General features: G+C 36.4%; 1 protein-coding gene across 3 annotated transcripts in view; it reads right to left on the bottom strand.

Moving 5' to 3' along the window:
- The window catches only part of LOC145683866 (choline/ethanolamine transporter flvcr2a-like), a 117,662-nt gene that overhangs the window by 47,835 nt on the left and 51,518 nt on the right, over window positions 1-18,309 (bottom strand). Inside the window, exon 1 of one of the 3 annotated variants that reach the window (XM_081755488.1) lies at window positions 8,095-8,702. The exons of the other annotated variants lie outside the window; for them this stretch is intronic. Within the exon in view, the coding sequence (XP_081611614.1) occupies window positions 8,095-8,254 (160 nt within the window). The 5' untranslated portion in view covers window positions 8,255-8,702. Of the gene's footprint in view, window positions 1-8,094; window positions 8,703-18,309 lie in introns of those variants that run through there. 3 annotated transcript variants of the gene reach the window in all.

The following is an 18,309-nucleotide window of genomic DNA, read 5'->3' as shown; positions in this document are numbered from 1 at the left end:
ACTATGCTAATTATCACAAATTAAATGCAACTTTTGAGTTGCATACACACAACCTACTAGGGAATGAAGACCATGTGCTAACAAAGAGTACACTGGAAAATGAAATAACATGTTATAACAAAAATTAAAATAAGATGATAATCGATACAAATATAGAGGATGAATATGGCATGTCTGAACTTCGCCAAGTATGGTGGAAGAAGCTATTTGTTTACTTCTTCTTGGCCAACCGCTAAGAACATTTATAAATCTATCTATATGTGGCTTTGCTATACGCAATTAGTACATTCAAATTCACAAACGATGACGAACTGAAGGGTACGAAGGTAGAGTTGCAAGTAACAACCGTAGTCATAATAATATAGTTCTACTAAACAACGTTGAAAATAGTGGGTAATTAGGTGGTAAGTAGAAATGACCAAAACTGAACAGTTTGCATCGATCATTTCGAAATACAGCTAGAAGATTAAATTTACAAGAAATAACAAAAATCAGTGAAATTTGGAGTTATACTAAGCATAGTTTGAGGGGGAAAGCGAGCATCCCCGGTGGGGATACTTCAGCTGACTTCTTTGGGGGGGAACAAAATGTGATTGAGGGGGAAAATCCCCCTCATTCCCCCCGGTAATTCGCACCCTGTATAAAGATCCATTACCAGTAGTAGGTGAGGAAAATAATACAAATGGATCACAATTTCTACATCGTGTATCCAATAGGCCTATAGCCGCGAAATACTCATATAAAATATACACTGTTCAGGATTTTGTTCGGCTATATTGGTTTTCAGATGGCGATGTTTTGCACCGTTTAATGCTTTTCGTACACGTCTAGTGATACTGTACTTCCATAGTATAATTTGTTTTCCAGACACGAGTCGTTGACACATTGACATTTTGATCGGCTATATTGGGTTCAATTAGTCAACGTCCGCGAAATTTCAAACCAATAGATGTGTAGTGTTCATACATATATAAATCTGCAAAACATTAAGTCAATCTGCCCATGGGAAGTGGATGAGAGATTGCTTGCAAAAGTCAATTGGCATGACCTTCGGGCGGTCATATTGGATTTATCCTTTGCTGTCGGCACGGATATTCCACCAGTATTCCTTTGTGGTCCTCCTCTATCTAAATATATGCGCAGTTTCCAGATCCCCGATTCTTAGGAGAGAAGTTTTACTTGTTAGAATAGCCTATTCATGACAATTACTATTTTAAAAACCGTTAACCAGGGCAATGCTGAACCCACGCGTTAAATCTGAACAAAGAGGGAAAAGTTTTCGTTTTTACCCTGATGTGAGTGTAAAATATGCAACAAATTTGTTTTTTTAAAAAAATATACATAAGTTTTCCAGATATGTATAACAAGGTAATACAAATACAGGTCTTACATTGTGTATTTTTAGCCCCACTTTGCCAAAAGAAAAAAGTTCTTACAGGGTCTATTTTCGACATTTTTCGTGGGTCAGTTTAAGAGGTCAGTACTTTTCGACAGATGAAATTTAAAAATATTTTCAAGGCAAGTTATTGTAGGAAATGCATCATTGTCGCTATCTGCAATTATTAGGGCTACTGTAATGGTCACCCAAGTTGTATTGCCTAAAATGACCTTATTCAAAGAGGGACAAAATGTTATCGAAATGGGGCAATGCTGAACAATAATAATGTATTCTTAGTTAGTTAATTTACTTGCACCAGTTTTTTGCCTCATAATGACCGATAACAAAACAATATTCATAGCCAATGGTATTTATTGATTTTTTTAAATGATGAACATGAAAATCGTACTGCAATTAAAGTGGTTATTGATTAAATACTTAGAAAATAAATCAGTGAAGCATTTGGTTGGCCAAATAATTCAAGTAGTTGATTCTTTTTATGATGTCAGATTTGTTCGCAAAAATATGAACGGTACTATGTTTTACTGATTAGAACAAGAGGCCGTGGATACCGTTTCCGCTGATGATGTGGTTCTGATGTTGCCTCAGCCTGTGCTAGACAGAAAGACATTATTATGTCTTTTACAGTTTCATTTGAGGGTCTGAATGTATAATAAATAGATGTTCATGCAGTAAATAGATTATCTCATGCAGTAAATAGATGTTCATCAGTAAATAGAGTATTTTGATAGGTAACCCAATGTGTCTGTGGCAAGTCGGTTTATTTTGTTTCATTTATGCTTGTGTTAAGCATTGGTACTTTTTACAAGCACAAGTAATATGCTGCTTCTTTCACTTACTGTGAGAACTGCATATTTTTTGATATGGTACAGGTATTGTACACAATGGATCAGCAGCAAAAGTTCATTAATATGTGTACTGCATTCATAGAAGCAGAATAGCTCTATTTTTATTTGTTTTTCAGTGTTCATTTTCAATGTTTTTCTGGAATGTATAATTTTTGTCAGGTTTTATTTTTTGGAGAATTGTCATGCTACTTGGTACATTAAGATCTCATGCTGAAAGTATTTTGATTCAGTTACACTATTTTGTTACCCAATTCGCCTAATAGAAATTCTATCTTGTACAACTTCCATTTTCCATGTGACCTGTATGTAAACGGTTAAAATATGCCAGAATTATGTCATGTTACGTATCTACAGAATCGGCTGAAAGAACACTTACCTGCTGTATCAGCATTGTCCCTCTGACACACCTACGTCAAGATAATAACAATTCAGCTGACTGTATCAGCGTTGCTCCAACCTCGGGGCAATGCTGATACAGTACTAATTGTTATTATTTCTGTAATATATTTACACTAATTAATCCCACTTTTGTATTAATGTGAAGACCTAGGAAAGCTGTACATAAAATAATTTTCTTGGCAATTCCAGTTGTAATCATCTTGAATTTACATACCCTTTTACCCAAAAAGTGTATCAGCATTGCCCCGTTTGACGGTAGTTAATATCATAATAAAGAAAATACATTGATAGCTAAGACAAGACCACTTTTAGTTGGTTGTAATAATGAGTTTCTTTTAGATGAGATCGAATCACTTGAATGAGTTGCCTAAAGTACAACCTTATCTTTAGGATTAAGAGAGCCGACATAATTTTTGATTCCACCGTGGCCGATGGCGTGGTACTGTAAAGGTGCATAGTGTGCCGTTCCCATGTCGTGCCGTAGTTCACAAAGTTCACTGCTGCTTCCTACACCATTTCTCTTGGTTCTGGTCAACTTCGTGTCGCTTCGTATGCCCCGAAGAAAGCCGAAGGATCGCAACTGACGAGCAGTGCTGCCAATTTAGCCTATTTTTGGCTAAATCTAGTCTATTTGGAGAAGCATTTAGCCATACAAATCTACGAAATGCTTATAGTCTTTAATATAGCTTATTTTATGGAACTCTTGCCATTTTTGGCTTTTTTATTAGCCGGTAAATTAATTCTAAAAATACTTTCTCTTTGAAAATAAAGTGTAATTTTTAAAAATTAGCCTATTTGTTATTATATATTATTGTATTAATTGATTCTCTAGACATACGGCGTTTTATTACGCAACAAGCACTTGTTTTTCAATCTTCTTCTCTCTCCCCACCCACAGATTTGCAACTACTTAACAATAGTTATAGATTCAGAAAGAAATTTTAATATTGCTTCCGCACGGCCCTGTTTACTAGTTTTTATTTATTTATTTATTTATTTATTTTTAATTTTCGCATTTCATTGCAAGAATGAAAGTTTTCTAATACAAATTTAGTAAACTGTCCGGTATTTGAACCCACAGAGATTGTTTTTGTTTATTAAAGGAACAAATAGGATATCTAATTAGCTTGAGAAAAGTACTTGCAAGGTCTATGACCTGCCGAAAGTAGTACTACTGAAAATTGGGACCATAACAGTCTACACAAACATAACCAATCTACAATCCTACGATGGTACATCCAGTTCCAACGCCTCGGCTAGCTGCGACGTCTTCGATGATGACTTATTTTAATTCAACTGATAATATGGCTTCACAAATCAGTTGAGTTGTTGTTGGATTTTATTGTAATTTAAAATGCCCCATGTATGTTGCATATTAGTCTTCAGCGAATAAAATTCAACATTCCAAATTTCACTGTAGCTCACTTATAATCCTACACACAAAAAAGGGGTTTAAAGTCTACAATTTGTTTTATAGGTTAGATGTTCAAAAGGCGCTAGCCATTTTTTTTTTTTTTTTTTGCGTAAAAATGCTTATTTCTGAAGGCCATCTAGCCTATTTTCTTCAGAGGCTGTTGGCAACACTGCTGACGAGCCACACAACCGGGCTGGTTTCTCTTCAAAGTCGGACTCGGACGCGAGGACTGTCCGATTAGATGCTTCACCTTTTCTCGGATACTTGAAGCGACACGAAATGGAGTAGAACCAAACGATATGGTGTAGAAAGCAATAGCAGCATGGCATGGTATGTTTGAAAGCTACCGGCCGCGACACGGACAGAGCATGGCAGAGGGATTCCATGGGCACAGCACCCTATGTGTAAATCAGTCTTAACTCTTTTAGGTTCTAGTACCTATTTTTAGGTACTGAAGTAGTATCTACATTAATCGATTAAAATAGTACCAATAAAGCTTTTTACTTCGGATTTATTTTTCTTTTTCCAAGCATGGAGGCATTGTAGAATACGTTACGTATGGTTTCACGCCATTCTGCGTCGAGACATACGGGTAATAACGTCATAACTTTTTAAAAATTATTTTTCGTTAGGCCTATTTTTTATTATTTTTTGGCGGGCTTACTTTGACACCTAGAAGATGAAAATTTCCACAAACATCCAGTCCACTGCATAGTATTTATTAGATTTTTTTTCATATCTCTGCTTCACCACAGCGGGTTACAGAGGGGCAAAAATGTAAAACAAAAAAAAAAGGATATTTTAGCCAAAAAATCGCTTTTTTTAGCGATTTTTACGCCTCAGTTACATGATGGAGACATGTGAATGGTATCATTTGGAAAGCTGTTCTATCCTGAAGAGAATGAGGTACAAAACATGACCCTAGGATAAGCAGGGATGTCCCAGGATTTCTTTTATCTGAGATCAGTGTCTTTTGCGGGGAATTATGGGGATCATTTGTAAATATTTTTCCCGTCCTTACTATTCAAGATAGAATGTTGAAATTTAGTACACCGCTTTGTATTTTTCAGTTGATTTTTAGGTCTCAGCATTAACACAGGGAGAGTCCAGGGGAAAGGGTTCGAAATTTGAAAAAAAAAATAGAGAAAAATCTCGATTTCTCTCAAGATTTCCCACCTCAGGGATATAATAGGGAAATGATAATGGTAAAGTTTGAAAGGCTGCTCTATTGAAAAAAAAAAAAAAAAAACGAGGTATGACCCGTGATCCTACGATAAATAGGGATGATGCTGTAGCCGCTTGACTGAAAGTCTATAATTTACCTAGAACCTAAAACGGTCAATCTAGTTGTTTTGAAGGGGAGATGGTTTGATGGAAAAGAACCTGTATTGTTAGAGAGTTGATCTTGGATGATGGTCTGTGTACCCGCGAACTGCGCCGCCTTATCCTTCATAACATTGGCGTTGCACAAGGTTGTAAATCAAAAACGCTTACTCAAACAGTCTTTATTTCAATCATAAGTTTCATAGAAGGGGTCCATTCATTAATGGGGTAAAATACGAGGCGTATCCCAAAGTAAGTATCATTTCGCATTCCCGCCGCTGCTGCGCTGAGATCGGTGTTCCGCGCATGCGCGCTAGTCGTCCTTATTCGTCTGCTCTCAACTGTCGCCATTTTGGTTGCTCTGCGTAGTGTTATCTGTTTACAGTGCAAGTTTAAAATGTCTAAGACAATTGATGATCCCGCCGACTGTGAGATTAGTTCGGTAATTCGATTTTTAAACGCAAAGAATGTGAAACCGGCAGAAATTCATCGTCAAATTAAAGAGGTTTATGGTAAAAACGCAATGACTGATGGAATGGTGAGAAAGTGGGTAAGGATGTTTAATGAGGGTCGAACTAATGTAAACGATGAGCTCCGGAGTGGTCGGCCTTCAGTTGTCAACGATGACTTGTTGAGGGAAATCGATGAAAAAATCCGTGAGAACAGACGTTTCATTATGACAACGCTTTCAGGCGAATTCCCGACGAAGTGAAACTCACTGTGCAGCAATGGTTCTCATCACTGGCGGCATGTAGTGTCAAACTCACTGGCGGCATCGTTCTATGAGGAAGAACTAGATAAGTTGATCCACCGCTACAAGTGCCTCAACAATGGTGGAAATTTATGTGGAAAAGTAGTGTAAGATATGTTTTTTCTTGTGACAATAAAATTGTTTCAAAAAAATCTGTTTACTATATTTTTTTCCGAAACGTATTACTTTTCGGATACGCCTCGTATATGTTAGTGTAGGTTCGGTTAGATTAGGGTATGGTATCGTAGAGTAGGATAAAGTAAATTAGGTTACGTTAGGCCTGGACCCTTCTTGTGAACTTAACCCTTTCTTTACTGAATCAAGCAGCTTAAATCAAAAATGGTCCTGTACAAAATATAACAATGAACATTTCCCACTAATATCGCTCACGAGACGAGACAAGAGAAAATTTTTCGCAACAAAATGTGAGACGAGACAGAGCTCTTTTAATAGAAACAAAGGCAAAGCTAATATTACATAGAAAGGGTCTATACATTAATGGCATAAAATGTAGGTTAATTTAGGGTACATTCGATTAGAGTAGAGTAGGGTATGATATGGTAGCGTAGGTAAGTTTAGGATAAGTTACATATGGACGTCTCCTATAACACGCAATTCCATACAAATATAATTTTCGAAACGAGATAACACTTTCACTGCATCTTTTCTAGACAAGATAGTCCATAATCTATCTTGTCTAGAAAAGATGCAGTGAAAGTGTTATCTCGTTTCGAAAATTATATTTGTATGGAATTGCGTGTTATAGGGATATGGATTAGGAGTCCATAATCTAGTCATGGGCAAGCTATTTTCTGTGCTGTCCCAATTTAGAGAGGCATAAATTTGTAAAAATCTACGGAAGAAAGTGTAGCTTGATTTCACAATAGGATTGTATAAGTAATGGAAATATATCGGGATCTTAACTCTCACATGTGTAATAAGGTAGAAATACGAAATGCACGTATGCTCTTTACCACGTAGTGCTCCATAATGAAGGCATGATAAAGTGAAGTGATATGTGAAGACAGTGTACAAAGTGATCCTAGAGATGTCGCAAAGCTGTGCAACATAGAAGGTTATATGGTTAATGGTCATATGAAGTGCTTTTCCACTATCCTCGTTTATACTATACCCATCGTAGGTGACGTGCCTGCTCACTACAGATCCATCGCGCGCTACCACGCGGGCCCCCTTGTTGCGTTCTTGCCGTGGCTTGGTTACATAGCATTCGTGCATTTCAGTGACTACGTAGCACAAATTGGGGCTTAAGTTTAGAGTTGCTCCTCCAATCTGAAGGTGCTCTTGGACTTTGCAACATATAAAAAACAATGCTTAATGTATTAAAAGTTGTTACATTTCACGTAACTTCAGAACTCCGTAGGCTTCACAAAAATTTAAAAGGTTTTCTTCATTATGTTTGCGCATCCGTTACACCTGTTCGCTATATTTTACAACTACCATGTTGCTGAAACCTTCCGCGAATGCTTCCGCATTAGGTAAATAGTACTAACTTCCACATATCTTTTCTCGCATTAAACAACTCTCCTGCCAAACTTACATTCCTGAACATCAAATAAAAAGTTCATATTATCATTTCTTACCTCATTTCTCCTGTAAATTATCCTGATTTTTATAAAAAACGGAGGAGTAACTCTAAACTTAACCCCAAGTTGGTTTGTGTTTTTAAGTTGGATCGTGTTTTATACACTGTAGTTATGCCATGTGTTTACACGTTGTATTTATACCTCGGGTACATAATCCTTCTAAAGTCAATCTTTATTCATTAATGCAACTCTTTCCTCAAGAAACACTTTCTAAAGCAGCATGAGTGCATTTTCTGTTAAGCGAAGTCAATAGCCTATTTTATGAATGTTAAGTATGCCCCTCTAAAATAGAATAGCACGCTATTTTCCACTAATCTACTTACAAGTATGGTTAAGTCTGTAAACTGGAAGCTTACCTAAATGAGCAAGAAAAGAGAGTTTGCTCAGTGGGATGTGTACGTTGCTTTTCTCAGAACCTGCTTGCAGGGACGGTACTTCAGGAACATTAGATGTTGTATGCATATTTCCTGTTGGTTGTTTGTTTAAAATGAATGATGAGCTGTGTTTTCCAGCCATTTAAAACCTTTGATTTCCTACCTTAATTCTCAAGTGAAAATTCTTTAAGAACGATGCTAAAATATCATCTTTATCATGGAGGGATTTATTCAACATGCGATTCCTATCAACACACTTCATCTTATGCGAATAATTCCGACTTTGATTCGTATTTGAGATTAAACGTCAAAACTTTATACTCTATCAACACAAGTTTCTCCACTATTTATAAAGTCCCGTTGTTCTTTATTTGATTTCACTAATTTTGTTCTTTCAGTATAAAAGCATTGATACAAAACTTCACATCAAGAACAGCCTTCATTTTGTAACAAACACTAGATTTGTTTTAAACTTTCGATTTTTTAACACTATGATTTATAGGTCTATGTCCTTTTTCTAGGAAAGATAAAATATATATTAAAAAATATGTATATTTAATTCATCAATGTTCAAATATAATTCTTTCTTTCTTTCTTCTTCACTATTAATAGTGTAACAATAAGTCTAATTTAAAGTTTTAATTGGCTATATAAGTGTTGACTTAGATTTGGTGACAATATTTATTTATTTGTTCTGGGAGTATTTACGCTAGGAGTTGAAATAACTTCGAATTGTTAAAACCCATTTTATTATTATTATTATTATTTTGATGCCTTATTTATATAAAGCTACTTTTGTTATAATGACAGAGAGGAGTGCAATTGGAAGAGGAGTTCCACAGGGACGCAGTCTCTCGCCTACATTATTTAATATCTATGCAGAAGAGACAGTGAAAAAGAGTCTACATAATGAAGATGTCATTTCAGTAGGAGATATAATGATTAGGTGTATACAGTTTGCAAATAACATGGCGCTTGTTGCAGAATCTGAAGAGCAAATAAATAAGATGTTAGAAACCTTGAGGAAGGGTGTGAAGAATGTGGGATGAAAATAAACGTTAGAAAGACAATAGCCATGGTGATTGGAACGAAGGGGTCGGTGCCAAATATAGAAGTAGGAAGGAAGAAAATAGAACAGCTGACTAGTTTTCGATACTGGGTAGTATTATTAGTGATAAAAAAAGGTTGGAAGTTTTCGAAATGTGGGTGTGGAGAAGAATGGAGGGAATTAGTTGAGTCGAGCGGAAAACGAATGAGAGAGTGTTAGAAGTGATGAGGGAGGAAAGAACAATTTTTAGATATTATTAAAAAGAGGAAGAGAACCTGATTGGTACATTGGCTAAGAAGGAACTGTATCATGAGGAACGTGCTAGAGGGTATGGTGGCAGGAAAGAGAGGGACGGGGCGAAGGCGACAACAATTAATGGACGATATCAAAATAGAGAAATCGTACGTGAAGACGAAGAGGTTAGTGGAAGACCGTGGAGCGTGAAAGCTTCTCAGTTACAGTAAGTGACCTGCCAACAATGGCAGAATGCCTATGACGAGATGAGGATTACTTTTGTTATCTACACCGAAATCAGACAAAAATAAGCATAGTTTCAATTCAGATGTGAATAGTTTGATTTAGCGTAGTTGTTTCTCTTAAATTTAATTTTAAAATAAATATTATTTTGAGATTATGATTAAATTGCCCTGAACAATAATATGAAAATGTAATCTATGAGACTTTCTCAGATGTTTCCTTTTTGTAAGCAGTTCTTGGAACATTGCAAATTATCTAAACACACTCATTAACTCAGTGATTCACTCATCGCCAGACATTAGAAATTATTAGGCACAAAACCTTCAATTCTTTTACAAATATCCTCGTTGGGGCCTAAGTTGCAGACCAGACGGAAATTTGCGAAATATGAACCCTGCGGGAGGAGAGAAACTTCAATTTGTTTTCTTGTGGGTGGGCGGTTACTAAATTTCCAAAACTACGCTATCAGGCGTAGTAGGCCTACGTCGAAATTTTGTACAAATATTCTCCTTGAGTTCTAGGCGTAGATAAGATGGGATTTTGCGATAGCAGGGGTACTTGAATATTTGTTGGACATTCTCTAAATCTCCGACACTGTTAGACGTTAAGCCTTTCTTTTCTTTTTTTAAATAACCCTTTTCCGACGGAAAGATTTTTTCTTATTATACTTTGATATGATAGTAAATTTAGGGCACATTAGACTACATAAAAATGTATTTTGCGTCTATTGATGCTCAACAATGCTGAGATGAAAAGGTAACTCAAGAGTCTCGTCAGGTGGATAGGCTTCGATATTATAACACAAACAGGAGAAATAAAGTATAAGCAAAGAAAATGGGGCTTGCCCGACAGTCGGAAAAGAGTTAAAACATTCTCGTTGCATCCTAGGCTGTAGATAGGACGGGAGTCTGCAAAATTAGACTCTAAAGCTGACAAAGGAATTAAATTTCTTCTCCCATCACCGTTAGAAGTAGAGGTAGAAGCTTGAAATTTTGTATAAGCGTTCTCTATATATCCTGGTTGATGATAAGTCTGAAATTTACAAAACCCAATCCCTAGGCTGGGAAACAATGTCATGGATGTTTTCAAGGATCTTATAAAATAGAGGGTCTGCCGATATGTATCTTCATCCTATAAAATAAATGAAGTAAAAAAAAACAACCGAGCATCGGCACGTCTGATTGGCTACTCTCGTTTCCGCTATGATTGTTGGATCAAAACATTGCGATCCTATTGGGCAGAGTGGGCAGAGTAGGGGTGGCGAAACTGTGACGTATGGCTTCAAGATTTTGATGTAAGGGAAGATCCTCTATTTTATAAGATCCTTGGATGTTTCTACCCTTTCACCAGTAATAAGAAACTTTAGGTATATAACGTTGAACCCTTGTGGGAATCTTCTCCATGTATCGCAGACGGACAGTAAGACAGAGTTTTACGAAATGTGGCTCCTAAGAGAAGAAAGGTGCCTTGAAAAATATTATTTGTTGTTCATCATATCTCTGAAACAATAGGAAATAGTAAAATTGAAACTTTGTACAAATATTTTTATTAAACATAAACACAGAATGTTACGAAATACAACCCTTACGGAAAAGAAGTGGATCTAGGAAATATTTTTGCCATTTACCGGATCTCGAAAAACTGTTAGAAGTAGGGGTCGATAAGGCTGAGGACCTATAGAAATTCGAGAGTGAAAATATATCGAGTTGTCATCGTTTTCTCGAAACCGTTCGAATATTTGAAATTAAAGAGATTTCGGGTATTATCGAATTTTCGAATATTGTCGAAAGTTCGAGAACTATCGAAGTTTCGGGTATTATCGAAAGTTTGAATATTATCGAAGTTGTGGGTATTATCGAAACGATTAGATAAATTGCGATTATACTGAAATCTCTCAGTATTTGCTGCTTTCAAATAATCCGACACTCACGAACAGTTCGAGTGTCTCACACTCGTCGAATATTTGTAACATTCCGAATCTCTCGAATACTTCGAGTATCTCGAACACTTCGAGTGTCTTGAACATTTTAAGAGTCTCGAACATTTCGAGAGTTTCGAAAGTTCAATAATTCGATAAAATTAAAATTCTTTATCGATGAAACAGTTTTGAAATTTTATCGAATTGTTATCGATTACTCGATTATCGGAACAGCCCTAGTTAGAAGCAGAAAATTGATCATTTTTTAAAAGTAGATTGTCTCCTTGGATAATCTGGAAATAAGACATTTAAAAAATTAAAACCTTACATGAGAGAAAGATGGAACGCCTTTCGCTGTTTACTAGTTCTCCGAAACTACTGCCCGTAGAAACTTGGAATTTTGTACGAACAAACGTAGTCAATTAACTTTAGGCTAATGATAAGTCTGACTTTTATCAAAAATACGTCTCCTACGGGGGAGGGGGTGAGGGCATTGAATTTTTTCTTCGACCTTTACGAGAACTTTTGAACTCTTATTTTAGGTATCAAAAATTGAAATTCTGTACAGATGATATCTTGAACTCTAGACTGAGTATACCACAGACTTTTAAGAGAAGCTACCTGTAACAGGGGAAAGGGACTTTGAAAGATTTTTTTCGTCATTTAACAGGTATCCAAAACAGCTAAAATTTGGAATTTGAAATTTTGTCCAAGTTATCTCATTAAACCTTAGGCTAACGATAGGATGGATTTTAAATTAAAAATGACTTGGAAAAGGAAAAAGAAGACTTGGAAATTTCTCCACCGTTCACCAGATGTTCGAAATAATTTGACATAGGTGAATGAAATTTCGCACTAACCTTCTCTACAGATTCTTGACCGTTGGTAGCATGGAAAGAGAAGTTAAACGTTTTCTTACTCTAGGACGTTGAAATCAAGAAAAAAAATGACTCAATGATAAAGCGTTCACCTCTGGTGCTTGGGGTCCGGGGTTCGATCCCAGCCTTCGCCAAGTGGACCTTGTGGTGGACAAACACCGTGTGCGTGGGTTTCCTCGGGGTTCTCCCGTTTCCTCTCACTTTCTTCATTCCACCATTTCATTCATTACTCATCATCACCATCTCCTTTAGCCTAACCGGCATAACCGTGGGACGTAAAACTAAAAGATTTCAGTAAATTTTTATATTTTCCAACCTAATTCTAAAGTTAACATGTCAACTTTGGGTCTTGACTTAGGAATTTTTGCAATCTCGTAATCTGGTCTTCCCCATTGTTCATTTGTTCTAAACATTATACTTTTTCCTCATGAATCATCAAATACCAATAGATTACATATGCAAGATAAATGTCTACTATTGTAAAACAGCACAATTCTCCGGAAAGTTATCTATCATTAATACTAGATATATCTATCATTAGAACAACGGTTCCCAACCGGTATGTCACGGAGTCCCATATAGGACGTGTCGTGAAATTTTAAAGCTTAAAAATCATGAGACATTTCTAATAATGACTTAAAATCAATTTTGAGATAGATTGTACCGATCAATACTTCCAGCGGCAGCAATAATACTGAGTGATTTTTGGTCAGTACATCAACTCCCAACGTCAAATCGTTTCCTTACTTCCTAGACCATAGAATCTAATAGATCGCTTTTATGTTTAGCTAAATATCGAAAACTGATGTATTAACCCTTTTAGGATATTTAATATATGGTATATTTTTATACCATGGCGTAGTATGGTCTTTGGCCGCTTATTTAGGTTCTATAACAGGCACTTAAGCCGTTTTTTTTCTTTTGGTCAAGTCAAGAATGGACCAAAGAACACCCCAGATGTGTTTTGGAATCCAGTGACTTTTATTTCTTTCTTAAGGCAAATTTCAAAATTTTTTTCACGCCTTTAGTTTTCAAGATACAAGATTGAAATTTTCCACACGTATTTAATATATACACATAACAACGTTTTTTTTTTTTTAAAGAAAAGAATCAGATTTCTACGTGAACCCAGAGCCGGGCCAGAGCGGCAAAGTGATTTGGCGGGAATTTTAAAAAAAGTAAGTTTTTTTTCCTGACTTTTCTGGTTCAGGTGTATGACACGGGCATGTAAATAGTACCGTTAGAAAGGGCTTGTTATACTGAAGAAAATGGTGTTTGATCCATGACTGTGGTTCAAATAGTAATGTCGCAGTTCATTTTTGATATATATATAGGAAAAACATAGCTCACCTTCCGATATTCAAAAATTTCTCTCGACCTTAGTCTCCAAGATACAAAACTAAAATTTTGCACACGTATTATGTACATTATAGCGTATTTTTTTTTTTAAAAAAAAAAAAAAAAGAATCATATCCCTCAGAGGGGCGCAAAAATTTCGAATTTTTTTCGAAAAATCTTTTTTTTTCGATTTTCTCTTTTCTGGTGTATAATAACGACAAGTGAGTGGTACCGTTAGAAAGTATGCTCTATCCTAAAAGAAACAAGGTATGGGCCATGATCCTACAATAAATAACAAGGAAGCAGTAGCTGTTTGAGTGTAGGGGAAAGTTGTACAAAATGGGGACCCTTATATATTTTAGTACATAAAACCAAAACTATCAATGATAACATTGCTAGATGTAAATCAAAACATTCAGTGGAATGTTGGCTACCATGAAACAGGCCTTTTTGTATCATAAGAACGTTTATTTTAACAAAAAATAAGGGAAACTGAAAAATTGCGAAAGTCCCCGTTTTATACTACTAGTCGGGTAAAATGGGGTTGCCTTTAAAAACTTACCAAATACTTTCAAAACTTACAAATATCTCGCTTAAAACTTTTTACATCTTGCTTACAACTTGTTTATATCTTATACACGTGTCTAGTTTACAAATATCTTGTTTATAATTAATCATAAAAGAAATAAAAATGAGATTTTCGTACTAAATAAAACTAATTAGAAGTAAAATACTTTTGTCTAGTAAGTAACAATTTAAACTTTACGTGCTACAAAAGTCACAAACATATATATCATTCTTTTCGTTCACGTTAGAACAGGCATCGTGTGCCCACCCATTGCAGCCAGAACACCTAATCCATTCTTCCTTTGGTTTCTCTAAGAGTATAACCCTTATCAGACAAGATCTCACTTTTCATTCCAATACGCTTGCTCACTTTTCGTTCTTTACTAGTAGATCCTAGGATTAACCTTATTTAGCAAACTTTCTGTAGATTTTTCTTATTTTCTTCGTTTCGTTTTTCTTCTGCTTCTAATTCAACTTTGTATGGTGAGGAAGTGAGAACTACCGTCTTACCCCTTCTTTTATTATTTTAATGTTTCTTAACTCTGTTCAGCTCTTTAGGTGAAGGTATGAGCAATTTGGATGAAATGCGAAAACTTGAAAAACTTTCCACTGGATCCCAATTAATCCCAGATATTGAAGGTTGAGAAGGTTTAACATTTTTATGTCGGAGAAGTGGTAGCCGCATACGTGGAGTGTTGAGATAGTTCTGCAGCTAGTGGCAGGACACAAATGAGCACAGAGGTAGAAAGTTGAGAAAGCTCAGCAGTTGTCGATCTGCATGGTCTTTCGGTCTTCTCAGATAGAGTGAATAAGTGATCAGTAAATGCATCTCTATTTAAGGGGTATATTCCAGTTTTCTTAAAGCAATTTACTGCCGTTTGCACTGAAGCTGCTTTACAAAAGCTATATTGAAGAGTTTTCCTGACTTGATAAATGGTTACTTTCCGCTAGGATGATTTATCAACCATTTCCTTACTTCTCCAGAGTAGTAGTTACTTCAAGGTGCCATGAAACTAACATCCAGAGATTGTAATCTGTGGGATGTGTAGTGGAAAGTAGAACAAAATTACATTTTCTTTTTAGATTTGATTAGTTATAAGCTCTTGACATGTTAATTGTGACAGTCTAATAGAAGTAACACAGGTTTCTCAGAAGTAGGATTTGCGAACTCTAAATATTTATTAAACCAAACCAAAAATTTTCCTTATTTATCCAGCCACTCTCGTAATACACAACAAATAAACCAAGATGTGCATCATCCATCAACATAGGATTTTCCCTTTTCCTGGGGAAAACAAACATGGCAGGCACAAAATTACCAGTCGCGTTTATACATATTTTCGTAGTCACTAAAACCCCTTTTTCAGATGATGCCAAAGCACCTACTTGTTTATTATTATTATTATTATTATTATTATTATTATTATTATTATTATTATTATTATTACTATTATTATTATTATTATTAATTTATTTTTTATTTATTTATTTATTTATTTATTTATTTATTTATTTATTTATTTTTTACAAAGAGCGCAAGCACTTTAGACGGCTTATTGGTACTAGGGATGACCAGATCCGGATATTTTTGAATCCGGATATCCGGATCCACTTGGGTCCGGATATCCGGTATCCGGATATCCGGACACTGGATCCGGATCCGAGATTTCGGATCTTGGATCCGGATCCGAAAATCCGGATCTTGGATCCGGATCCGAAATTTCGGATCTTGGATCCGGATCCGAAAAAACGGATCTTGGATCCGGATCCGAAAAAACGGATCTTGGATCCGGATCCGAAAAACCGGATCTTGGATCCGTATCCGAAAAACCGGATTTTGGATTCGGATCCGAAATTTCGGATCTTGGATCCGGATCCGAAGTTTCGGATCCTGGATCCGGATCCGAAAAAACGGATCTTGAATCCGGATTCGAGAAACCGAATCTTGGATCCGGATCCGAAATTTCGGATTCGAAACTCCGTGTCGGAAAATTCGGGTGTTCCGAATCAGCAAAATTTTCGAAATTATTGACAAAGTGATTTTCATTCCTATGCTTAAAATAAGATTTTAAGACACTTTTGGTATCTGATCGTGTGACAGCCTTGCGTTCTCTTCATTCCAAATTTGATTGAGTAAAACTGTCGACTTAGGTGAGAGCAATCTCATTGTCAGATTCGATTCTAGTGGAAATACTTGACCAAAAAGGTAGTAAATCTTTTTTAAAGCGGTCGTCCTGATGGAAATTTGTCCTTTGTTTTCTGTAACACTAGTCAAATGCTGGGATGAAACCTTAGTCTCAAGCCCAAGCTTCTTCATTAGACTCAGGCTGCTTACTTTTCTAATTCTTTCTGAGTTATTGTGGTCACTGAATGAGGCCATTTCCTAGTCGTGATGGGCTAGGCCATTGCTAATGGAACAGCCCATAAAATATAGATCAAATCAAATTAAGGAGCAACTTCCTTTTCTTGCTCTTGATGAGCTTTTTTTTTTCTTTCTTTAAAAATACGTTTCTCTGTGACCGTACCACCCCAGTTAGAATTAAGAATTGTAGTAGAGATGAAGTTCTAAATGGCAATTAATGTATCAAAATCAATGTATTAATGTACTGTATGTGTATACAAAATACCATATGGAGGCACGAGCAGTAACACGTATCTTTGTAATTAGTAATCTTCTACTATTAACTCTGCATAGGTTGTATAAGGAGCTATATCATTCATGTAAACACATAGGCGGATGCAGGGGGAGGGCGAAAAGTCGTTCGCCCCTACCCAGCGCCACCATTAACAGTGTACTTTAGTAGTAATTTGTGGCGATTTCAGATCATCTAAATAATTTTTCACTGCTAGCATCCCCAACCGCCCCCTCCAGGAGTCCGTTCTGGATTCGCCCCTGCGCAAACATAATATACAACTCATTCAAGAGTACATTTTGGTAGCTTTTTAAAATTTTTATCTTAAAGGATTGTCATTTCTTGTGGCTACTTATGCAATTTTGTCCACAGGCATACATGCAATTTCCAGTCATTACGCAAATACATTTATATACTTAATAGACCTCGGCTAGTTGGGGGCTTCGCCACTAGACCCCGTTACTAGGGCCTCGCACCACAAAAGCCTCTAATCATAATCAATTTAAAAAGAAATGTCTGGGGATTTGCCCTTAGACCCTCTGATATCTCATTTGATCGGCCTATGACCTCGTACCTCGTAAACCTACAACCATACCGAATCTCAGTTCAAATATCAAATTGTATGTAATAACAATCTGGTATCCCGAGACATACCGAATTTCAGTGCGAGTACATGGGGGCTTTCCCCCCAGCCCACACATTTGCTCGGTCTACGGCCTCGCACATCATACGCCTGCAAACATACCGAATTTTTAAGGGGCCGCGGTGGCTCAGTGGTAGAGCGTTCACCTCCGGAGCTTGGGGTCCCTGGTTCAATCCCAGATCGCGCCGTATGGACTTTGTGGTGGACAAACACCGTGCTCGTGGGTTTTCTCGGGGTTTTCCCGTTTCCTCCCACTTTCTTCATTTCATTTATTCCTCATAATCACCGTCTCCTTTAGCCTAACCGGCATAAACGTGGGACGTAAAACTCAAGGATTTCATTTCATAACGAATTTTTGTTCAAATAACAAGTTTCATTTCTCTAACATTCCAGGATTCCGAGATATAAAAGTCTTTTCTCCCCGCCACTTTTCTTCTCCTCTAAGACATACATCAAAAAACGCTTAAGTACATACCTAATTATTTCAAATGTAAAGTCCAAATACCAAATTCTATGCTCCTAACCTTCAGAGGTTCCCAGAAATCGACATGTTATTATAATAATTACAATCCCCACTCTCTTTCCTTTCCATCTCTTTTCTTTTCCTTTTTACTAAAACGTCAAAAAACACTGAAACGCATGTCAAATTATTTTCAATGAGAAATGCAAATACCAAATTTCAAGTTTGTAGCTTA

The sequence above is a fragment of the Thermobia domestica genome, chromosome 1 (genome assembly GCF_964235325.1).
Source record: "Thermobia domestica chromosome 1, izTheDome1.hap1.1, whole genome shotgun sequence".
NCBI classification, from domain to species: Eukaryota; Metazoa; Arthropoda; class Insecta; order Zygentoma; family Lepismatidae; genus Thermobia; species Thermobia domestica.
The sequence above is the reverse complement of the archived record's forward strand: the minus strand, read 5'-3'. Positions and strand labels throughout refer to the sequence as shown.